General features: G+C 43.4%; 1 protein-coding gene across 1 annotated transcript in view; it reads left to right on the top strand.

Moving 5' to 3' along the window:
• LOC122920027 (mucin-5AC-like) overlaps nt 1–12437 on the top strand; it is a 207562-nt gene extending 195125 nt beyond the window's left edge. The window contains exons 36-38 of the mRNA XM_044269237.1: nt 353–413; nt 845–947; nt 11894–12437. Of these exons, the coding sequence (XP_044125172.1) occupies nt 353–413; nt 845–947; nt 11894–12065 (336 nt within the window). The 3' untranslated portion in view covers nt 12066–12437. The remainder of the gene's footprint in view (nt 1–352; nt 414–844; nt 948–11893) is intronic.
• The last annotated feature ends 13290 nt before the right edge of the window (nt 12438–25727 follow it).

The raw sequence follows: 25727 nt of genomic DNA, 5'->3' as shown, positions 1-25727 counted from the left end.
AGAAACCTATCACAAGCTGGACACAGGGGAGGCAGGGTGTAAGACTCATAGCAGAGCAAAGTAGTGTGATGAGACTCTGCCCCTGGCCAGCCAGCGGCATGATGGGTAATGTAGGTCAAAGTTAGGCAGACCATATCAGAATGAAAGAAGGGATCAGAATGGCAGACAAAGCAAAACTGGTGTGTTAACTAAAGCAGAGGGCTTCCTTAAACTGTACATACAATACATAGTTATTAAATCCTGTATAATGTCACCAATAAGATACAATTTAGTTTTTTCCAAAATAATTTTGATATTTGTGCAACATTTTATTTGCTATTATGATATTTTGTATTTTATGGTATTTCCACAGGGTATTATGGTTAACTTTACAAGCGCAGATGGATGCTGCACAATGCAATACTGTGAACCACGTAAGTCTATTCCCTAAAAATGTTAAGGGGTCAATTACTATTTAGAAATATGCCTGCAATCTGTCACTTTTCCGGGCTCTTTCCAAATCTAAATATTGGGCATGACATGTGCGGGGAAAGGGATAAGCCGAGAGACCGGTCTCATTCATAATTTTCTGCACCTGTTTTAGGCATAGAAAATAGTCTAAATGTAAGCATGTTAGGAAGCTGGCTGGCACAAATGGAAACTGGGGGCATATGGCCCCGGCCCCATAGACTTGAGCCACTGTTGTATCACAGGCATACTTAAAGATTGGACAGAATCTTAATACGACAGTGCATGAGGCCATTCTGTGAAAATGATCTTCAAGCAATTAACACATTTGCAGAAAGGGCCATTCTTTGGACATTATTCATGCTAGCATAATTTATTTTTTCCCTTTTTTATACAGGAAAGTGTGATGTAATGAAATCATGGGAGGTTATCAAAAGTAATGGGTGCACTGCCAATGTGATGTTAACAAACTGTGGAGGTTACTGCAGCTCTATGTCCAGGTGGGTATTAGGGTAAAAGGGTTATGAAGAGTTATAGAAATGTCATTGTGTCAGTGTATCAATATAGTAATGTAGGCACTCCAAAATGGAGTTTAGAGCAGGAGTGAAATTTATGCTCATTGGGTTGGCTTAGAGGATTGCCTAGATTGTATTAATCCGTTATCTGTGAACCTTGCTAGGTCCTGACAACTAGAAACTAGAAACAAAAAGATCCGCTATGACCAAAAATGCCAGAGAGGCTGAAATGAAAGTGTTTCCTGACTCCACGAAGTGGTGTATCACAAGATCCCTTCTCTACCAGCTCTTTAGCAGCTCTGAAAAAGATCATATGACATGTGCTTCACAATTCCTCAGAAATAACAGTCCACATTTATTATCCAAATTTTTGGGGGAAATTTCACAGATTAAAAAGTCACATCTTAGGCTCTGTTCATTCCTGCAATAGAGGCTCCATTTACAACCTCTGTCGCAGATTCGGTCACATTTCACAAGGAAAAATAGTTCAGCATGCAATGCAACATTTTCCGTCAAAGCGATAAGCATCTACAGTAGGGGGAGCCCAAGAACCCGCTGTACTGTACATCAGTTGTGTCTATCGGACAGTTACCCGTGCTGTTCATCACGCGATGGATGAAGTGAAGTGTAGTTTAGTCATGATCCTGCACCAAAGAATTTGGGTGTTCGGCCCGAACACATTGCTATATTCATGTGCTCGACCGAGCACCTGAGTATAATGAAAATCAATGGGAGACAACCAGGCACCCCCTGCTCTGAAGAGGGGAGGGTGCCTGGTCCATTGGAAAAGGTCAGAAAGTGACAAACATCACTGAAATGGATCGGGAACAGCATGGGGACGATGTCTGGATGCATTTTGGACTCCCAGGTCGTGCTGGGAACCATGTTGTCCGAGTAGTACGCCACTTTTACAGACTGACAAAAATAAGCACAAACCCCCCCAAAAAATCTATTTTACAGGAAAAATTGTTAGGAAACATTATTTCCTGTATATTCAATTGTATATAAAGTGCAAGTGCTGCAAAACATTACAAGCAAGAGTCACTCTGAAACAGCCTGTATATCCCATAATGGAGGGCCTCATTTACATTGTGGTACAATAGTTAAGTTAGTGGGACTCCTACAGTCATAAAACCTATGCACTAAGTGAAAGAGCTGCCAAAAATTACAAGGAACCGGCACTCCAAAACACCCTTTATTACACATAAAGGAGGGCATCATACACACCCTTGAAAAATTATGATTGATGGCCTGATCTAAGGGGCAAGGGCCCGCTGCCACATTGGTGATTCTAGATAACCTCTGGGCGATTGCACATCCCCGTGATGGCGACGATCGATTTGGATGTCTGCCCTATCAACTTTCTATGTTATTTTCTGCGCCTACCATGGTGATCACGGGTAACGGGGAATCAGGGTTCGATGCCGGAGAGGGAGCTTGATAAAGGGATACCACATCCAAGAGAGGTCAATGGCTGAAATCTGATTGGCTGTTGTTGCATTGCCCCTTTTTTATTTCCTAATTGTGAACCACCCAGAGAGGGTGGGTCAAGTTATTAAAGCAGAAGCATGCAAGGAAGGCAGCAGGTGCGCGACAATTACCCACTCCTGACTCGGGAAGCTAGTGACGATAAATAACAATACAGCACTCCTGAGCAGCCCTATTATTGAAATGAGTACACTTTCCGCCAACTTGCTCCTGGCCTCCACAACGTGTACCCAGTGTGCCATCATGGTGAAGATTGTGTTGACAAGACTCTTGGCTACTGAGATTGGACTTGTAGGTGAGGGCCTGCTGCCACTTTGTTGACTTTAGATAACTTCTAGGCGATCGCACGTCCCCGCAACGGCGACAATCCATTTGGATTTCTGCCCTATCAACTTTGTAACAATTTTTCAACAAGGACCTTATAGTATAGCACCGTTTTGCTTGTCCTCTCCTCCAGAGGAATGAAAGATGAGAAATTCTCTTTGTAGCGGCGGTCGGGAAGGGTGAACAACCAGTAAAATGCGTATAACGCGCGGGTCGTGGGAAAGGCAGCCTAACATGAAGTCCGCCATTTGTGCCAGAGTACCAACAGGCAAGACTTCGCTGTCGTCATCAGAATGTGAGCTGACCCTGTAAAAGATTGTAGGTGAGGGCATTATATGCGATGAATAAGCATGTTGATATGATGGAAGAAGAGGAGAAGGATGAGAAAAGGAAGGTTAAACCATATACACATAAAGGGGGGCCTCATTCACATTGTGGTACAATAGTTTATGTAGTGGGACTCCTACAGTCATAAAGCTTATGCACTAAGTGTAAGGGCTGCCAAAAATTGCAAGGAACCGGCACTACAATACACCCTTTATTACACATAAAGGAGGGCATCATACACACCCTTCAAAAATTATGATTGGTGGCCTGATGGTGACCCTCAAAAACATTTGGAGCAAGGGCTTGCTGATCTGACCATCCAAAACATGAGAGGTGAGGGCCTGCTGCTGATCTGACCCTCTAAAACATTAGGGGCGAGGGCCTGCTGGTGAGCTGACACTCTAAAACATTATATGTTAGTGCATGCTTTCAGCTGATGCTCTAAAACATTATATGCTAGTGCCTGCAGGTGAGCTGACACTCTAAAACATTATATGTGAGTGCATGCTTTTCAGCTGATGCTCTAAAACATTATATGTGAGTGCCTAAAGGTGAACTGACACTCTAAAACATAATATGCGAGTGCATGCTGTTCAAATTACGCTCTAAAACATTATATGCGAGTGCATGCTGTTCAAATGATGCTCTAAAACATTATATGCGAGTGCATGCTGTACCGCTGACGCTCTAAAACATTATTTTCAAGTGCATGTTGTTCAGCTGATGCTCTAAAACATTATTTGCCAGTGCCTTCAGTTAAGCTGACGCTCTAAAACATTATATGCGAGTGCATGCTGTTCAGCTGACCCTATATAAAAATTTGAGTTGAGGGCCTGCAGTTAAGCTGACCCTATAAAAAAAATTTAGTTGAGGGCCTGCAGTTAAAATGAACATATAAGAAAAAAAATTTGTTGAGGGCCTGCAGTTGAGCTGACCCTATTAAAAAATTTGAGTGGAGGGAATATATACAATCTGAATGAGGAGGAGGAGGAGAAAACAAGATTCAACCATATACTCTTTTTTGTGGTGGAAAAGGTGCATGGGAACACATTACAGTAGATTCAGTACATTATAAAAAATAGATTGAAATTGCCTTAATTTTCTTTATCAGCTCAGCCCTCCTCTAGTGGAGTTAAGAAGTCAGGGGCAATCCAGGCCTTGTTCATTTTTATCTGAATCAACCTGTCAGCATTGCCAGTGGACAAGCGGATATGCTTATCTGTTATGATGCCACCAGCAGCACTAAATACACGCTCAGACAAAACGCTGTCGGCAGGGCAGGCCAGTACCTCCAAGGCGTAGAGCGCAAGTTCATGCCACGTGTCCAGCTTGGACACCCAGTAGTTGTAAGCCACTGAGGGATCATTTAGGACGCTGACAGGGTCTGCTATGTATTCCTTCACCATCTTCCAAAACTTTTCCCTCCTTGTACCACCAGGCCGTGCTTCAGGGTTAGGTTGCTGGCAGGGTGTCATGAAAGTGTCCCATGCCTTGGAGAGTGTTGCCCTGCCTTTGTTGGAAATGTTGTGTGTTCCCCTTGTCTCTCTACCTCGGTTGCCTAAGTAAGTACGGACTCTGCCGGCCGCGTTGTCAGATCGAAAATTTTGGAGCAATCTCTCAACAAGTACCTTCTGGTATTACACCATTTTATTTGTCCTCTCCACCACAGGAATGAGCGATGAGAAGTTCTCTTTGTAGCGGGGATCGAGAAGGATAAACGCCCAGTACACCGTGTTATCTAAAATGCATATAACGCGAGGGTTGCGGGAAAGGCAGCCTAAAATGAAGTCAGCCATGTGTGCCAGAGTACCAACAGGCAAGACGTCGATGTCAACATCGGGATTACTTTCCATCTCCTCATCCTCCTCCTCCTCTTCTGCCCATCCATGCTGAACAGATGGAATTAAAGTTCCATGGGTACTACCCTCTGTAGCAGAAGCAACTGTCTCCAGCTCCTCCACCTCCTCTTCATGGTCCAATTCGCGCTGAGATGTCGAACTGTGGGTGGCCTGGCTATCACCCTGTGTAATGTCCTCCCCCATTTCCTCGATGCCACATTCAGAGTGTCGTCCTTAATTGTGAGCAGCGATCGTTTGAGTAGACACAGGAGTGGAATGGTTACGCTGATAATAGCGTTATCGCCACTAACCATCTGTGTGGATTTATGAAAAAGTTTTTTTAAACCTCACAGAGGTCTGACATCAATGCCCACTCCTCGCTTGTGAATAGCAAAAGTTGACTCGAAAGGCGATGACCATTTTGCAGCTGGTATTCCACAACTGCCCTCTGCTGCTCACAAAGCCTGGCCAACATGTATAACGTAGAGTTCCAGCGCGTGCTCACGTCGCACAACAGTCGGTGAGCTGGAAGCCGCAAGCGCTGCTGCAGCATTGACAGACCGGCTGAAGCTGTGGACGACTTGCGGACATAGGCACAGGCACGGCGCACCTTCACTAGTAGCTATGGCAAATTGGGGTAGGTTTTGATAAACCACTGAACCACTAAGTTTAAGACGTGGGCTAGGCATGGGATGTGTGTCAGGTTGCCGAGCTCCAAAGCCACCACCAAGTTACGGCCATTGTCAGATACAACCATGCCTGATTGTAGGTTGAGTGGCGAGAGCCACAGCTCAGTCTGGTCCCTTATACCCTGCCACAGCTCTGCGGCGGTGTGTTTTTTGTCCCCTAAGAAGATCAGCTTCAGCATGGCCTGTTGACGCTTACCCGCAGCAGTGCTACATTGCTTCCAGCTAGCGACTGATGGATGACTTCTGCTGGAGGTGGAAGTGGAGGAAGAGGCGGCGAAGGAGGAGAAGTGGGGGTTGGAGCCAGTAACGTATGGGCTGGCGGAGACCCTTATGGACGTAGGGCACATAAACCTAGGTGTGGGTAGCACCTGTGCCATCCCAGGATACGACTTACTCCCGGCCTCCACAACATTCATCCAGTGTGCTGTCAGGAAAATGTAGCGTCCCTGGCCACCAGCACTTGTCCATGTGTCCGTGGTTAAATGGACATTCCCAGTAACTGTGTTGGTCATGGCACGGCTGATGTTCTGGGACACATGCTGGTGTAAGGCAGGCATGGAACACTGTGAAAAATAGTGGCGGCTGGGGAATGCGTACCAAGGAACGGCCGCCAACATCAGGCTGCGGAAGGCCTCAGTGTCCGCAAGCCTAAATGGCAATATTTAAAGGGCCAGTAATTTTAAAGTTGCGCATTTAGTGCTATGGCCTGTGGGTGGGTGCGTATTTGCTGCGCTTGCATTCAAATGACTGTGTTATGGACATTTGGACGCTGCGCTGGGACAGGGAAGTGGATGTTGTTGCTGATGGTTCATGTGAAGGTCCAGGTGCAGGACGAGGGGCATCCGGGCCTGCGTCTTCGACAGGGGATTGGCCAGCAGTGCGTAACACAGGGGAAAAGGAGGCAGTGGTGTTACCCACAGACACTGATTGTGGACCCAGGCGTTCGGCCCACTTAGTAGGGTGCTTGGATGCCATGTGGCCGATCATGCTGGTGGTGGTGAGGTTGCTAGTGTTCACGCCCCGGCTCATTTTGGTACGGCACAGGTTGCAAACTTCCGCTCTTTTGTCGTCTGCACTTTTCTCCAAAAAGCTTGATACTGCAGAACACCTACCCCTTGGCAAGGTAGATTTACGCATATGGGTGCTCGGTGTAACAGTTGCGGGCCTGTTTGGTGTGGGCCGACTTCTGTGGATCCCTCCCCCTCTGTACTGCTGTCGCTCGCTCGGCTTTTCACCTTCCCATGTTGGGTCAGTGACCTTATCGTCTACCACCTCCTCTTCCACTTCCTGACTCTGCTCATCCTCCTCACTTGACCTAACCACAACCTCAGTGATTGACAACTGTGTCTCATCATCATTCACCTCGTGAACGAATTATTGCCGTTCACCACAGTCATCCTCTTGAGACTGTGAAGGCTCAAGAGGTGGTTGGGAATCAGGGCACAATATCTCAGTTCCCTCTTCAAGCATGCTTGGCGAGAGGGCAAAATGTAATAGTGGCGCTGGAAAGAGCTCCTCGGACAACTCGTTTGGCAAGCCTCTCCATGGTGGGAGGAAGGATGATCAGAGTGAGGATTCGGTTGACAAGACTTTTTGCTACAGAGACTGGACTTGGTGGAAGAGAGGGTGGTGCTTAACCGACCGGAAGCATTATCTTCAGCAATCCAACCGACCAACTGTTCGCACTAGTCCGACTTGGAAAGTGTTGTCCTGCGCCGCCCAGCTAAGTTGGTAATGAAGCTGGGTACGGAGGATGTTATTTTTTTTTTCTGGTGCACTGGCAGCAGGCACAGTTTCATTGCGCACAGGGCCACGGCCTCTGCGTGCACTATCAGCATCACACCCACTTCCCCGTCGCTTAGTGATCGCCTTCTTCATATTAATGGTTTTGTTACTAGATGTGGCGCAGATTGTTTTACAGTCCGCTAAAGACACAGTTTTTGGATGCAGGACAGTATATGTCACAGAAACCCACAGAATATGGACACCAGATTAGGCCCAGATTATTGGAATTTGCAATACAGACACAGTTTTCGGATGCAGGACAGTATATGTCACAGAAACTGACAGAATTTGGACACTATATTAGGCCCAGATTAGTTAAATTTGCCCTAAAGAAACAGTTTTCGGATGGCGTACTGTATATGTCACAGAAAGCCACACACTATGGACACTAGATTAGGCCCAGATTAGTTACATTTGCCTTAAAGAAACAGTTTTCGGATGGTGTACTGTATATGTCACAGAAAGCCACACACTATGGACACTAGATTAGGCCCAGATTTTTTAAATTTACGCTAAAGAAACAGTTTTTGGATGGAGTACTGTCTATGTCACGGATGTGTATTACACGCACACACTACAGAGACAGTAGATGAGGGCTGGCCCCTGATTATTTAAATGAACACTAAAGAAACAGTTTTCGGATGGAGTACTGTATATTTCACGGATGTGTTTTAAATGCACACTATAGATAATAAATGTGCCGCTGATTATTTGAATTTACGCAAAAGGCAGTCTGCGGATGATGTACAGTATATGTCACTAATAGGTATTAAAGGAAAATATCTTGCTGCTGTCAAACACACACACACACACAATAGTCCTTAAAAGGACTTTGGGGTCTTTGAAAAGCTTTTGGTAGATAAAACAGCAAATTTCTGTCCCTGCACTATCTGTCCCTTCCTCAGCAGTGATGTCCCTGAGACTGATCAATTTAGCGCAGGTAAAAATATATTGCTGCTCTAAAACACACACACACACATACAGTAGTCCTTAAAAGGACTTTTGGGTCTTTGAAAAGCTTTCTTAGAATAATAACTGTGAATTTCGCTCCCTACACTGCCTTTCCCTTCCTACGCTCTGCTCTCCCTGATTATGATTGATCCGAGCACGTGTCATCGGGTGCTATATACTGGCATTGGCTACTGGCATTACAGTGATGGCAGTACTTACCTGCACGTTTATTGGCTGCTTAGCAGCCGCAAAACGTGCGGGAAGGAGACGCGAGCATGGCGCTCAAGCACATGAGGTACTCGGCCTGAGTATTGCCATGTGCCGAGCATAGCTATGCTCGAGCTCATTACTAGTGTAGTTGTTTCTGGTATGTTTTTATATAAATTTGGGCATACCTGTAAATTGTGTAAGAATTGCGCAAGAACTTATCAAAATATGTTTTGTCAATCCAAAAAAATAAACTAGGGAAGTGATTGGGCACGATCCAACTGTAAATGTATCTAGTCACCACTGCAGCACCACCCACATGACAATTGTAGAAAAAAATGCAGATTTTTACTGGGGCATGACTACTTCTATTTACTAGTAGGTTGACTTTAATGGCCAAATTGTGCTCAAATTGTTTTAAAATACATCTTTGGGGGAATTTTTACCCATTTTTCATACATCCCACATTATTTAAGTATCTGTAAATGTCAGTTAATTTTAATGTTTCTAAAAAAAAATACATTCATTGTTCTTATCTTTATTAAAATATATCATTTATATAACATAAAAATTATTTTATGGGTATACTGTATGTATTTATGTAATGTGTACAATGTGCCAAATGTATTATGCATTTTAGATATTCTGTCCCCCTAACTAGAAAGTTTTAAGACATTTCTAGGAGTGTTGAACGGCAGGTGCCATATTCGATTTCGACGAAATTCGCGAATATTCGATAGAATATTCGTTTTATATTCGTCGAAATCGAATATTCGCCATTATTTTAGTTATCGCGATTAATATGCGATTTAAATAATCGCGTATTGCGATTTTCCTTTTTAACTTAAAGGCTACTCTCCTATTGAAATAGCAATGCGATTAATTCAAGTTATAATAATCGAATTTCGATTTCAACTTGGCACAGCTATATTCCATATTAGGCAATATGGAATATGGCAGTGCTAAGCTGAAATCGAAATTCGATCAATTCAAGTTATAATAATCGAATTACGATTTCAACTTGGACCTGGTTTACTATGGTTGGCTCGGTAGAATTAGCGAATATGACGAATGTATTGAGACAGCTAAGTTTAATTCGCTATGCAATTATATTACTGCTTTTTTTATAAATAGAATAATTCTAATAATTATCAGGTATTATAATTATTCTATTTATTTTTAAAAAAAGCAGTCATATAATCGCATAGCGAATTAAACTTGGCTGTCTCTATAGTAAACTTTCCTGTATCATTGCTAGAATTAGCGAAGTTGATGAATAGGTAGCTAAAACGAAGATGCAGAATACTTCGTTATCTTCGTTTTGTGGAATATGACGAATACATTCGCCATATTCGTTTTGTGGAATATGACGAATACATTCGTCATATTCGCTAATTCTACCAAGCCAACCATAGTAAACCAGGTCCAAGTTGAAATCGCAATGCGATTAATATAACTCAAAGTAATCGCATGGCGATTTCAACTTAGTAATGCTATATTACATATTCGTTAATTCTAGCCTAATATGGAATATAGCAGTGCTAAGTTGAAATCGCCATGCGATTACTTCGAGTTATATTAATCACATTGCGTTTTCAACTTGGACCTGTTTTTTTACTATGGTTGGCTTGGTAGAATTAGCGAATATGACGAATGTATTCGTCATATTCCACAAAACGAATATGGCGAATGTATTCGTCATATTCCACAAAACGAAGGATAACGAAGTATTCTGCATCTTCGTTTTAGCTACCTATTCATCAACTTCGCTAATTCTAGCAATGATACAGGAAAGTTTACTATAGAGACAGCCAAGTTTAATTCGCTATGCGATTATATTACTTTGCTTTTTTTTTTTAATAAATAGAATAATTATACCTGATAATTATAATTATTCTATTTATTAAAAAAAAGCAGTAATATAATCGCATAGAGAATTAAACTTTGCTGTCTCTATAGTAAACTTTCCTATATGATTGCTAGAATTAGCGAAGTTGATGAATATGGAGCTAAAACGAAGATGGAGAATACTTCGTTATCTTTGTTTTGTGGAATATAAAGAATATATTCATCATATTCGCTAATTCTACCAAGCCAACCATAGTAAACCAGGTCCAAGTTGAAATCGCAATTCGATTATTATAACTTGAATTAATCGAATTTCGATTTCGGCTTAGCACTGCTATATTCCATATTAGGCTAGAATTAACGAATATGGAATATAGCAGTATTAAGTTGAAATCGCAATTCGATTATTATAACAGGAAATAATCGAATTGCGATTTCTACATAATTCTCAAAACCGACAGTGCATTCTAGTATATGGAGACGTTTCCATGGTGATGGGGACGCTCCATGAGTACAGAAGTCGGCAGAAGAGGCAACGGGCACTGACTGGAGCAGCCAGGAATCCAAAGGACAGGTAAGAACAACTTTAGGGAAGTGGGAAAGAAAAAAATATAACAATAAAAAAAAATAATAATAATATTCGAAATATCGAATTTATAGCACTATATTCAAAATATTCGCGAATTAGCGAAGTGCCGATATTCGCGAAAAAAATTCGATATTCAAATATTCGCGCTCAACACTAGTGTCTAGAAAGTGGAGTCCTAAATTGAACTACATTTGCTGTGTGTCATTTTTAAAGATTTCTTATAATTGGATACTGGTCCTATTCGTCCAAAGCAACCCTCTGATTAGAATTGGGTCATAAATTCAACCTGATTTTAAAAGTGCTCTGATTGCCTCGAAAAGTCTGTCTCTTTGATTCTCCATAATCAAATCACACAAAATTTTGAATTTTAGAAACAGATTTTTTTTAAAGAATTTGGGTCAAATTTCCCAATTTTAGAATCGATTTGCTTGTCTCTAGTAGAGAATTGATTCATTCATCAAACAGATTTCTTAAGCAGCAAAGGTCTGGCCCCACTGCTGAAGAGGATTTGCCCCCCCCCCCACCTTTCATTGACAGGGACTGACATCTCGTCTGGCTCTGTCAATCTTGCGCCTGCCATGTTAGCACCAGCACAGAGGCTCTGGTCCTGCTACTTTAGCAGCGCAGATGCCAACTGCACATAGTTCAACTCTAATCTCTAGCCCCTGTATTGGCACAAAACATTGATGTTAAGCCAGCCAAATTGTGGTGTAAGAAAAGGTGTCTAAATGGTCTAGCAAGACGTGCCAAATGTATTACACAGTGTGCTCTACAGTGATAAATTTGGCATAGCAAACTGTCCTGTCTTTATTTTGTGTAAATTTTACGATTTTGTTAATACATTTTGCCCAAATTTTCAGCTGTGTTTCCTTGTTAATTTTCCAGACACCCCAGTTTTCCTAAGATGGTTAAACATGACTGCACCTGCTGCCAGCCGATAAATACCACAATGAAGAAAGTTCAATTGCTATGTGAAACTGGAAGGAAAATAGCATACAATTACACCGATGTTGTCCAGTGTGCATGTAGGAAAGCAGACTGTGTGTTCATAGAATAAAACGACTGGTATATGTGGTACAACGAAGACACACTGTTAGACCAGTCCCTGTTATAATTATACTTTGAGAATTTTTTCTGACACAAATTAAATTATTCTTTAAATCGTAATTCCTATACAATTGCATAAATAAAATATAAAAATGTAATAAGGTATGATAAGAGAATATAAGCAACTAGCGAAGGTTGATATATGTCACGTGTCAGCACTATATGAGCCATGCAATAAATGTAGTATATACAGCACTATAAAATGAAGGCAGAAAATTGATTTGCACAGGGAAAATTTATGGTTTCTACACATTTCTAATGGTAATAAATACATTTTCGTCAATGCTGATATATTAATATATATTCTATTAAAATGATAAAATTAATATGCATCATGCATGTCTTTGTTGTTCTTTATTTTAGGAGGGTTCACTTGTAAAAAAAAGTTTAAAATTATAGGAGGGAGTTAGGAGAGAGTGCATTCAGTGTTAAATACTGCAATTTTTTTTAAGGAAATTCTCACATGAGCCACAGTAGGGAATTGAAGGCACCATCTGGTTCAGCATGAGCTGTGTCTGCTGTTTTTTGGAACAGAACAATATAAATCCTTTAAGCAGACATGTATGCAAATAGTTAAACAAATTTGGTATATACACTTATGTTTCTTCACATGCTTCACATTTATAAAGCCACCAAGATCCACCATAGAGCTGTCATATTGAACTTGAGCAAAACTGAGATCTCTAGGATGTCACCAGGGAAGTGAAATGAGATGCCACTTTGACCCAGTGGCTACCGTGTTTACAACATACTAGTTGATAGTTGTAAATACTAGTGGCTATGTTACTGCAACCACCCCTGCTTCACTTACTGCTTCTGTGTTTTGACTTCCCGGTGGTACGAACCTGCCTTTTGCACTCCCATTCCAGGTGGGTCTGTCCACTAGGTTTGCTCTGTTTTTCCACACAGGCATTAAAAGGGCCAACATACTTTCTAAACTGCTCCAACCTATGGCTGAGTACCTTGGAGTACTTAACACACCTTGCCCTGTGGGAGGGTGTCTAAGCATAAAGTTCTATAGCTTGCTAAGTTTCTTCAAAGGAGTATTATCTCTGCTCAATGCCATGTACTGACCTCTGACTGTTTACTAGATTCTGAACCTCTGCTACCTGACCTGTGCCTGACCTACATATTTACTCTCTACTGCCTGCCCTGACTTCAGTCTGTTTACCATTTAGTATGTATTATGCCTGCCCTGATCTTGGCCTATACCTGACTATTATTTTGCCTAACCCCTCGGTCTCTTACCTCTATGGGTCATCTGTTAATTACACTACTCCAAGAGGTAGTTGCCTAGTATGTTCCCTGCAGCAAAGTCCTAATCCCTGTCCAGGGGTTAAGAGGTAAAAATCAGGGGAACCTAAAGCTCAGGCCCCCTTATTTGTCAAGTTGTGTAGGTTACGGTTCTTCCTGTGTATATCTTTCCCAATTTTTGTTAAACAGCTGTGAGTGCTCCGTACAAGCAAGAAAAAGCAAATATCAAATTGTTGCACAAAGTTGGACATGTGCAAAATATCTGACTTAATATCTGACTGAGCACTTATATTCCAGTTTCTGGTGTGGAAAAGTCATACACTAAGTTAACCTTATCTCTATCTTCTCTCAAAGAAACGGTTTCTTTACTTACCAAATCATCTCTAGATCTTCCACTAGATGGCACCCAATCTCCTCCCAAGAAAAAGCAGCGACTCTCACCCAGGACTGAATGAAAGTCTGTTTCTAAAATTCACCCAGAACGAAATCGTAAAGAACATTATCACTGTGCATTAAAAAATGCAGTCCTGCAGCCCGCAGAATTAAAAGCAAAAGATTTTCAGTCTTTTTCGCTCATGCATCCCTGAAAAAAGGCTCTTTATTTCCACATGGGTACTGTAGTTCAATAAAGTTATTGCCCCCAAATTCCACAAAAACCCCTACCCTACCGAACCATAAAGATATAAAACTAAGACCTACACAATTTCCTTTAAAAACAAGAACTAGGGAGAGTCTTTCAAGACTTAGAACACGACTTTCCTTCATTTCTAGATAAGTAGGTAGTTCAAAAGTGAGGGGCACCTTTACTGTTTAACCCCTTCCTGACTGCCCCACATAAATTTACGTTGGCGGTCGGGCATTCAAAAATGCCTGAGCGAGCGCCATAGCAGGCACCCAGGACTAATATATATATATATATATATATATATATATATATAACCTAAGTATACATTTAACCTCTCAGATGCTACCAGCTCTCCCTGCTGAGGATCAGGGAAGATGGATAATAGTGTGCAGCAGCCTCTGTACTCAGTAGTGGTACGGGTCTGGCACACTATGCGAGCTATTAAAAAGTATAAAAAAAAGATAAAAGTTTTTAACAATATTAAAATTCAAATCACTCTCCTTTCCCCAAAATTAAAAATGCATAAATAATTTAAAAAATTAACATTATGGGCATCGCCTCATGCGAAAACACTCGTACTATTAAAATATTAAAATATGTATCACATATTGCAAACAGAAAAAAAGAGTAAAAAAAGAGTCAAAATGGCCAGTCGCTTCACCTTCCACAGAAAATTTAATAAAAAGTGAATCAAAAGGTCATACACACCCCAGAATCAATCAAAAGTACTTATCGCCCCACAATAAAATATGGGGGTCAGAATCTGGCAATGCAAAGGAAGAATGTGTTTTTTCCAAAGTAAAAAAAAAAAATCTGTAATAAAATGAAATAATTTCTGTACATGGAATATCATTGCAATCGTACTGACCGAGAGAATAAAAGTAACAGGTTAGTTTTACTGCATAGGAAATGGTGTAAACGAACAAAACATAAAACAGTAGCAGAATTGTGTTTTTTTTTTATAGTTCCACCCCATTTTGATTTTTTTCCACTTCCCAGCTCATTGTATGCAACCGTAAATGGTGGCATTAGAAAGTATATCAAAACCCTCATATGGCTATGTGAGTGAAAAAATAAAAAAGGTTATGGCTTTGGGTTGGCTGGGAGTAAAAAATGAAAGCAAATACATGGAAAATCATCTGGTCGTGAAAGAGTTAAAGGCTGTTTATACCTTTGTGCAATCTTTTTCCTGGTATTGCATTGTACTCATATAACAAAACAATAACAAATACAGGTGCACTCTGCAGTCTCACTAAACCCTCAAACTGATTTTAAAATTGAGAGATTAGTCAACTAATCTACTAAACTAAAACATGTCTAAGCCCGGGCACCACGTCAAGGTTGCTCAAGTAGCCCGAGACCTAACACTCTCCTACCTGAGCCGTATGGGCAATACCAGGAGCCAGTGGGCAAATTACAGGAGCATGAGGCCAACTCACAAACAGCTCACCAGTTACCTCCAGCATGTAACCATGCTTGCAATGGGAGGAGGGAGGAGTCTGTGAGTCCCACTCAAGACTGACTGATATGGCCCAGGCCTCACAGGTGCACCTAAATGTGGCCTGTAGATGGAAAACAGGCACATTTAAATTGGAGTTTATACACCTCCAGGAATCTATATATACAAACTAAAAAGACAGGGTGGCATTAGCAGGAGGTGCTCAAACCCACATGCAGTCGTGCATATATATTGCATTGTACTCAGTTTGAGCTAAAAATCTATTTTTTTCACTTGGTCTTTATTGAAAATATTGAACCACTCTCTTTCTGCAGTCTTGAGATTCTCTAGTAGCAGGATCTGAATTCTCACTCTGTTCCATCAGACAGCTCAACTTAGGGGCACCTTATTTATCATCTCTGACCTTGTAAACACTAATTATAGCTCAATTCTTATCTTACTAATAAGAATGTGGCTTACATTTTTATGGCCTTTTGTGAAAGCTTTAGCCCAAAATAAGTAAAATTGTCCCCAAAGGTGTACATAGTTTTTAAATAACATAATCAGGAAACATATTAGTATATATTTTTGTTCCAAAAATGTTACTTTATCTCTCTCATCCTCTTGGATACTCAGCATCTACTTGTTAACCAATATTAACTAAAATTCCCATTATAGTTTGACAAGAATATTTCAAATTAACCACTTGGGAAACAGTTGTTACTAAATTATTGTTTGAAATGGCCACAGAACTGTAATAAAAAGCTACAAATTCTCAGCCCTAGAGAAAATTAAACCATTTAAAGTAAATGACCATATGCTCAAAATGAAACATTGTAAATCCTCTAATAATCTAAAACATATGTGGCAATGTGAATAGTGATGGGTGCAGTAAAGTCCCGGGGAAGCATGAAAAAGGAGTGTTGTTTGCACCAGGAGTGTGTCACCAAGGGGCCCGGCCTTGGTGGAATAAAGGCCATAGATATAGGTGGCCACTAAGCTAGTTGGTGGACACCAAGCTACTTGGCTTAGCTGGCTCCAGCTAGTCCGGGGCGGGCTTTTACTAGGAACAGGCAATGTGTTGGGTGGGTGCCTGTTCCCCATGCTCCAGTCCGGGATTTTGGAATATGCCCATGTATGGTATTTAATCCTGTTGCTGGACTTGGGTGTGGCTCCCAGTCTGGGGAAGGAGACGGAGTCCTGCTGGAGGTTCTGGAAGAGTGGTATCAGCTAGGCTGGCTGAGGGGCCACTGGGCTAGGTGCTAGCCGGATTGTTGGGAGACGCCGTGACTCTTGGGCGCAAGTGCTCACAAGGCCGAAGTAAGGGGGACTACTGTGCCACACTCCCCCATAAAGGTTTATGTATATAGGCGTACAGTGGCTAGAAAAGCATAAAGAAAGCACACCATAGGGTAGTATGTTTCAGTTAAGTATGACTGGTTGATAGAACTTAAAAATGGAGGCTCACCTTACAGAGTTGTGCTATTAATAGGCACAACTCTACTGTGGGTTTGGTAAATTTGTGCGAACACGTGCGTCCACTTGTCGGTTAGTGCTGCCGTGGTATCCAAAGGTTCCGGAGAGGATGCCAAATCTTCTCCAAGGACAATATAGTAGGAATAAATCAGGATACACTTAAGGCGCAAAATACACCGGCCAGGACACTCGCATGAAGAGTAGAAATCTTCTTCTTTATTGAGTTCTTTTCTTTTTTATGGTATGCCAATAAAATAACAAAACAACGCGTTTCAGGGGTGCTAAAGCCCCCTTCATCAGGTTAAAAAGACTTGAGTGAGAATTCTGTGACTGAGACCCTGGAGATATAGCTAAACCCCCACATTTGGTGGAGAATGCGTGCAGGCTTCCCTGCTGAAATAAGGCAAAGTGGTTGCTAGGGGCAACATCACCAAAAGGAGCAGGTGCTGCTCGTGCTGTTCTGGACACTTGTTGCAGGGTTGTAAAGGAGTCGCTGTGGGGAGTTTAAAGCGCCAGAAGCCTGGTGAAAGAGACTGGAAAAAAAAAAAAAACATTTTTAATTTTTTTGGGTCTCTGGCTAAGCGGACTTGGTTGCCAAAAGTGTCTGTTAAGGTAACTTGTATGACGGAATATGCCAGACGGTGGCAGAATATAAAGCGGCAAGAAAACCTGGGCAAGGAGCTGGGTTATGGCCCAAGTGAAATGGCGTGTTTTGATGTACTGTAGAGCGGGAGGCGTTGAGGGTGCAATTGCAGTGGGCCTGCAAGACAAATTCTCCAACGCTGAGTAGACCCTCTGTAAGCGTCCAAGGTGTCGGTGGTGTGCCTACAGTTCCAGAAGAAAAGCAAACCTATGCCATTGCCAAGGGCAACCGTCGGGAAGATAAAGAGGTGGAGAGCGGTGTGGCTCTCAGGAGTGCCTGTGTTTCCTGTGATGGTGTACAAGATCCTAAAGGGTGCGCCTGGAGTTACCGTCCGGAAGAGGTCCGGAATCCAGGCCATGTGGTTTCCAGTAGCAACGATTGCAGAAAGGAGTCTGCTGGTGGTCGTAATACGAGGAACCTAGAGAAGACTGGTATAATTGTAAATATGCTGGATAGACATGTGATTAAAAAGGTTTGTCAGATAGTTCCCACCGGACGTGAGACTATGGCAGCGTGCATGGATGCAGCAGCCTGGAGCTCTCCATTTAGATGCCAATTTCGTATTTTTTACATAGCTATTACCTTAATTTTAAGCACAGCGAGCAACTGTATTAAGTTTGCTACAGCACACACAGCGTATAGTGTGCAAGAGCTACTGGACATCAGAATGAAAGGTCCTGTTCCACCACCACCCCCTAATATCCCGGATGAGATTCTAAGGACATCTCATCCCTATGCCCGACTGGATGATTATACCGTCGAAGCGACGGCACAGGAGGAGACGGGAAAGGAAGCAGAAGCGGGGCAAGAGGGGCGGCATCAATACTCGATTAAGGAACCCCCCAAACAAGCAAGCACTACCCAGCCTGTTCGTCGCAAATACCCAGTCTATAGTGAACAAGATCGATGAGCTGAGACTGAGGATCTCATCTGATAGGATGAACACTTGTGCCTCATTTTTCACCGAAACCTGGCTAAATACTAACATCCCGGACGAGGCTATTGAACTTGCGGATCGGAATGCCTACCGAATGGATCGAACCGCTGAGTCCGGTAAGAATAAGGGAGGTGGAGTGTGTATTTATGTCAATAAGGCTTGGTGTACCTCCACAGTCATTGCTGAACAATATTGCTATGCGGATTTAGAACTTATGACACTTAAATGCAGGGCGTTCTACTTACCGAGGGAATTCACAGTCGTGTATCTCACCGTAGTTTATATTCCTCCACAAGCTAATGTTAAGCTGGCACTGTCCAAATTGCATGATATTACGAACAGTCTGCAAAATATCCATCCAGATGGAGTGTTCATCTTAGCGGGTGATTTTAACCAAGCCAATCTCAAAACTGCTCCCCAAATTCTACCAGTTTGTTAAATTACCAACTAGGGGGAGAAATACATTGGACAGTGTTTATTGCAACATAGCAAATGCTTATACAGCATCACCTGCCCCCCATTTTGGCAGGTCAGATCACATTTCTTTGTTTTTAGCTCCAGCATACAAACCTCTTATCACCAGGATTAAGCCTACTTTGGATACAATCAGAGTTTGGCCTGAAGGAGCCACAATGAGACTACAGGATTGTTTTGAGGACACAGATTGGGATTTATTTAAACAGTCAGCTACAAAGGAAAATCACACAGACGTAAACATATATGCCTCCTCTGTCCTAGCCTATATTAAATTTTGCACAGACAATGTCACTGATACCAAAATCATTCGGACCTTCCCAAATAGGAAACCATGGATAAACAGAAATGTCCAAAACCTTTTGAAGGCACGTGACATTGCTTTCAGAAAGGGAGACCCAGAGGAGTACAAAACAGCCAGGTCCAATCTGAAGAGGGGCATTAAAGAGGCAAAGCTCTGCTACAAAACAAAAATACAACATCATTTTACAAGCTCTGATTCCTGACGCATGTGGCAGGGTATCAAGTCCATTACGAATTATAAGAGCAACACCTGTTATATCAACACTGGAAATTCTTTCTCTCCTGATGACCTAAATCATTTTTTTGCACGATTTGACAAAGACAATGAGCTGACTATCATCAAATTTGCCCAGCAAGAGGCTCCATCATGTTCCCTGAGAGCACATGAGGTAGAATGGGCCTTAAACCACAATAATCCCCACAAAGCAGCTGGCCCTGATGAAGTTCCTGGAAAAGTCCTAAGAAACTGTGCTAAACAGCTGAAAACAGTGTTTACCAGTATGTTTAACAGCTCACTAGAGCAGGCCATTGTCCCCACTTGCCTGAAGTCCTCCACAATTGTCCCAGACTGTTGGTAATCAGGAGAGGGCGGAGGGGAGATACAATCCGGGCCGGCACCTCTGCCTACCTGTAGCTCCCCTAACTGAAAACAGAACTAGTTAATAAACACTCGAGACAACAGGTAACCTTTAGCTGGGTGATGATCGGCCACAGCTTATTTATTTTAAACGGCAATACCAAAGAACATCATCTTGGAGCGGTATGCCAACCGCCGGACTCCCGGCGGGCAAGTACGCCATCAGCCATTTCCAACACTCCGCTGTATCAAATGCCGCCAGCTGTGACTTCATATCTCCAATCATACCGCAATTCTTAAAAGAAGAAGACAACATAAATATCTCCAAAACAACAGTTGTACAGGTTCCCAAACCTTTATTTCCAACTTTCTTTTTTTTTATTATCTTTTTTTTTTTAATAATACCCCTGGAGAATACCAGAATCCCCAAGGCAACTCCACACTGAAACTACCCATTCAAGAGCGGGAGGGAGGGCAACTCGGCTTCCGCTGACAAAGAGGAAGTGCAGCAGCAGAGGAGGGGGTTATATAACCTGGATAGAGGGAGGAGACAAAACCCTACGCCCCCATAGTGACGAATCTCCCACAATCCCTTAACCCTTTAGGTACCTAACCCAGGGCAAGGTGCTACACATGACCCAAGGCTGGGAAGGAGAAGGGGGACCACCAGTCCCTAAGCACCCTCCATAAAAAGTCGGGCGCTTGCCAATTCCAAAACAGGCCGGGGTGAAGACCTTAAAGGGACACTGACAGGCAAATTCAGCATATTGTGTTATATATCTGACATTACAGGTCTTATACAGTCTATTAAAAGCATGTAAGTATCCCCCCTGTCCACCTTCTAAATACCGAAATATAAAGTTTTATAACTTGCCTGTCTCCTCACTAATCTGCCCAAGGGGCGGCGTTTCATCAGAAAATGCGCCCAGCCAGCTGCTCCCAACTGCCGTTCTGTAGCCCCGCCCAGCTCATCAATATTCACTTCGCTGGGCGGGGCTACAACTCTCCGCACTATCATTAACCCCTTTGGAGATGTGAGTGAGCAGCGCTCTGAAGCGCTGCTTTGAACAGTGCCTGTGGCATGAGGCAGAGGCTGCAGCTGCCTCTGGGAACGCAGGCAGGGTGTGTACAGCAGGCACGATCCCACGGCGGGGCGCAGGCGCAGAGGATTAGACGGACGCTGCCAAGAGGATTCTATCAACCATACGCAGGATCGTGACTGGGGAGAGTTGTAGCCCCGCCCAGCGAACGGCAGTTGGGAGCAGCTGGCTGGGCGCATTTTCTGATGAAACGCCGCCCCTTGGGCAGATTGGTGAGGAGACAGGCAAGTTATAAAACTTTATATTTCGGTATTTAGAAGGTGGACAGGGGGGATACTTACATGCTTTTAATAGACTGTATAAGACCTGTAATGTCAGATATATAACACAATATGCTGAATTTGCCTGTCAGTGTCCCTTTAAGTGATTATCGCCCGGTGGCTCTCACTCCTATTGCTATGAAGTGCTTTGAACAACTTGTCCTCAGGCACATGAAGAGCAAGATCTGCACCTCCATGGACCAATACCAGTTTGCTTACAGAGCACATAGGTCAACTGAGGATGCTGTCTCACTTACCCTTCACATTGCGCTGTCACACCTGGAGCAGAGAGACAGCTATGTGCGGATGCTGTTCATTGATTACAGCTCGGCCTTTAACACCATCCCTCCCAACAAGTTGGTAACGAAACTAAACAACTTGGGTCTCAGCTCACACCTGTGCAACTGGATATTGGATTTTCTTACAAAAAGACCACAAATCGTACGCATGGGCAGGCACTTTTCTTCATCATTCACACTAAACACTGGGGTACCACAAGGCTGTGTGTTGTGCCAACACCTTTGACCCAATGCTGGGTATAATTACCAGATGTTAATTCAGTTACATATTTATTCCCTGAATTTTTGTACAGTCACTCAGAATTGAAAAAGCTTGTTGGAAGAACGAGTGAAACATTTTCAAGAAATCTACAGTACGTCCAGTTGCCTTGATTTATTCTTTACAGATATACCATGACCTGGATAAATGAGAACCTTCACAGACACAAGAAGCCAATGTCACAGAGTCACCCCCTTGCCCGGCATCTGACAGCTGGCTTGACGGAACTCTTAGCCCGTCAGCTTTTACCATACCAGCTTGTGGAGTTTGAGGCCTTCAAAATATTTGTCGCTATTGGGACACCACAGTGGAAGGTACCCGGACAATTTTCTTTTTCCTGGCTGCACATCAACTGAATCCCCCCAGCTCCCCAGGGGCTATTCCACATCCCGGATACGACAGTGTCACGCTGTCTTGGGGTTGATTTGCCTGAAAGCAGAGAGCCACACCGGACCAGCACTCCTGTCCGCCCTGAACGCACAAGTGGATCAGTGGCTGACCCCGCACCAACTGGAGATCGGCAAAGTGGTGTGTGACAATGGAAGCAATTTGTTGGCGGCATTGAATTTGGGCAAGTTGTCACATGTGCCATGCATGGTACATGTGTTGAATCTCATCGTACAATGCTTTGTGTCTAAGTATCCAGGCTTACAGGATGTCCTCAAGCAGGCCAGGAAGATGTGTGGCCATTTCAGGCGTTCCTACACGGCCATGGCGCACTTTTCAGACAATTAGCGCCGAAATAACGTGCCAGTGAGGCGCTTGATTTGCGACAGCCCGACACGTTGGAATTCAACACTCCTAATGTGCGACCTGCTCCAACAAGAAAAAGCCGTCAACGAGTATTTGTATGACCGGGGTGCTAGGACAGCCTCTGCGGAGCTGGGAATTTTTTCGCCAAGTTACTGGACGCTCATGCGCAATGCCTGTAGGCTCATGCATCCATTTGAGGAGGTGAGAAACCTAGTCAGTCGCACCGAAGGCACCATCATCTCATCCCATTTGTTTTCATCCTGGAGCGTGCCCTGCGAAGAGTGCTGGATCAGGCTGTAGATGAGCGTGAAGAGGAAGAGTTGTGGTCACCATCACCACCAGAAACAGCCTTGTCATCATCGCTTGCCGGACCTGCAGCAATGCTGCAAGAGGAGTATGAGGAAGAGGAGTCAGAGGAGGAATGTGGCTTTGAGGAGGACGAAGACCAACCACAGCAGGCATCCCAGGGTGCTCGTTGTTTGTTACCTATCTGGGACCCGTGGTGTTGTACGTGGCTGGGGGAAAGAACAGACCGTCAATGACATTAGTGAGGAGGAGGAATGGGAAATGAGTAGCTCGGCATCCAACCTTGTGCAAATGGGGTCTGTCACAACCAGACAGCTGAGAAGCTCTGACAGAAGCCTTTCAGAACCTCCTCCTTGAGTTTTCTTTGTTGTGATGTTCAGTTCCTCATCTCGTTAGCCTCTCTCAGCTGTCATGTAGTTGGACTGATTGCATCCCTTTAAATTCCGCCCCATAATGCATTACTGGGCGGCTTATACTTCTTCCTGGAGTGTGTGTGCATGCTGATCCTGTTTCCCAGTCTGCTACAAAGTTAAGTGCTGTACTTTTATCTGTTATTTTCTGTTTGCTGGATCCCAGGTGACCCTGACTCCCTCCGTGTCTGGTGTAGGGAGCCGGTGGTCGTGTCCCCTCACTATTGTAGGGTGTTCAGGGGTTATATAGTCGAGGTACGTGGATATGCAACCATCCACCTTTGGGATCTTTGCATAGGCTGAGCAGCCAGGGAAAGTGCCAGGTCTTGTTGCAGGGGTCTCCCTTTTGGTTCCTTAGCTTTGGATCCAGTGAGTCGTATATGCATGTTGCTTTGTCTTGTTTTCTGTACACCGTCCGTGACAGGGTCTTTCATGCTGTCATGTCTGTTGAGGGACCCTCGTATAAAAAGGATGAAGGAGAACGACCTGTACTGGGTGGCCACGCTACTAGACCCCCGGTATAAGCAGAAAGTGGCGAAAATGTTACCAAATTACCAGAAGTCAGAAAGGATGCAGCAGTTCAAAACCAAACTAAAAAATATGCTTTACACAGCTTATAAGGGGGATGTCACAGCACAACGGGAATTTAACAGGGGAAGAGGGGAAATTAATCTTCCTCCTACCACGACCACGGCGGCAAGGACAGGACGCTTTACAGATGTGTTGTTGATGGAAGACATGCAGAGCTTTTTCAGTCCTACACATGGCCACAGCCCTTCAGGATCCAGTCTTAGAGAACGACTCGACCAACAGGTAGCAGACTACCTTGCCTTAACTGCAGATATCGACACTCTGAGGAGCGATGAACCCCTTGACTACTGGGTGTGCAGGCTTGACCTGTGGCCTGAACTGTCCCAATTTGCGATAGAACTTCTGGCCTGCCCCGCTTCAAGTGTCCTGTCAGAAAGGACCTTCAGTGCAGCAGAAGGCATTGTCACTGACAAAAGAAGTCGCCTCGGTCAAAAAAGTGTTGATTACCTCACCTTCATGAAGATGAATGAGGTATGGATGCCGAAGGGACTGACAGTGGGGGATACGTTTGACTAACAAAAGGCCTGATGACATGCCTTGGCCTCAAAATGGTCCCCACGCTGCTGTATTTAATGTCTGCATACCGGATGACTTTCGTGAATTCTCCGCCACCAACTAGGGTTCAAGGCGCAATGTTTTAGTCACCTTTCTGCCTGGAAAACATCAACAGCAGCGGCTGCAACAATACCTAATTTTTCAGGCATGTGTACATGCCTAATTTTTCTGGCCTCTAGTGCTGCACTGTGGCTGCAAAAACAAAACAAAAAGAAAGGCACATACATGTGTCAATTCCCCTTCGTGATTGGTACCTTGTTGTGGTGAAGGGGCTTGCGTATCACAATGAAGCGATCATCACCTCTATGAGTGTGTTGGCAATTTTGCCTCACCCCAGATGATAAGGCCAATACTTTATTATGATCAGACTAAAAGCGATCGGCTGGATAATTTTTCATAGAAAAAACCTTATTATTATTATTTTTTTTAAGTTGTATGGGTTTTTAATACATAAAATAAAAAAAAATCATAATAAAGTCTCTTCATAGTTTATTAGAAATAATGAAGACAATTTAAAAAATCCCCATCAATTCCAATACAAAGCAAGTATAGGGCTCAGAACTAAATTATTTCAGGATGTCGTTAATTCGACAATGATTAATCAATTCGACAGACGTCCCCGGATAGGGGACGTAACAGGGATTAAACTGATGAGAATAGTACTACAGAAAATACCACTCATATCGGGTGTGACAGTAAATTGCACGGCGCAGACGCAGTGACCGTGGCGTGGATTCAAACAAAGGTGAGGAGCCAGCGTTTTTTTAACCATCTCCCCATTCGAAAAATTAATTCAATTCACCTTTCGGGGACCCTTGGTGTTGTACGTGGCTGGGTGGAGTAAGAAACCTTCAATGATATCAACAGGACATGGCTAGCTTGGTATCCAACCTTGTGCAAATGGGAAGTTTGCTGTTGGGCAAGTGGACTGTTTGCGGTGCATTAAAAGGGGAGTTTGGTCTGTCAATGTCTGTGAGAAGGAGGCTCGCTTCCTCAGCACTCCCTCAGTGCGCCTGCGCCGATGACATCTTCTCTTTCGGTGACGTCATCGGCGCAGACGCACTGAGGGAGTGCTGAGGAGGCGAGCCTCCTTCTCTCAGAGCGCCTGCGCCGAATCAAGACAGGCGCGCAATTTTTGAAATGCTGACAGGGCCAGCCGGAGGAGGAGATCGCTGCTGGCCCTGTCAATCAACAGGAGGAGGGGCGTTTTTTTGCAGCTGCTACCAGCAAGTAGACGCCCTACTTGCTGGTAGACAGGTAATTAGCATATTATAAAATTACGTTTTTTGCCTTATCTACAGAACGAAAATGATTAATAACATAATGTAGAGATATATCACAGGATAGGGCTT

Source organism: Bufo gargarizans, chromosome 10, assembly GCF_014858855.1.
Source record: "Bufo gargarizans isolate SCDJY-AF-19 chromosome 10, ASM1485885v1, whole genome shotgun sequence".
Lineage (NCBI taxonomy): Eukaryota > Metazoa > Chordata > Amphibia > Anura > Bufonidae > Bufo > Bufo gargarizans.
The sequence above is the reverse complement of the archived record's forward strand: the minus strand, read 5'-3'. Positions and strand labels throughout refer to the sequence as shown.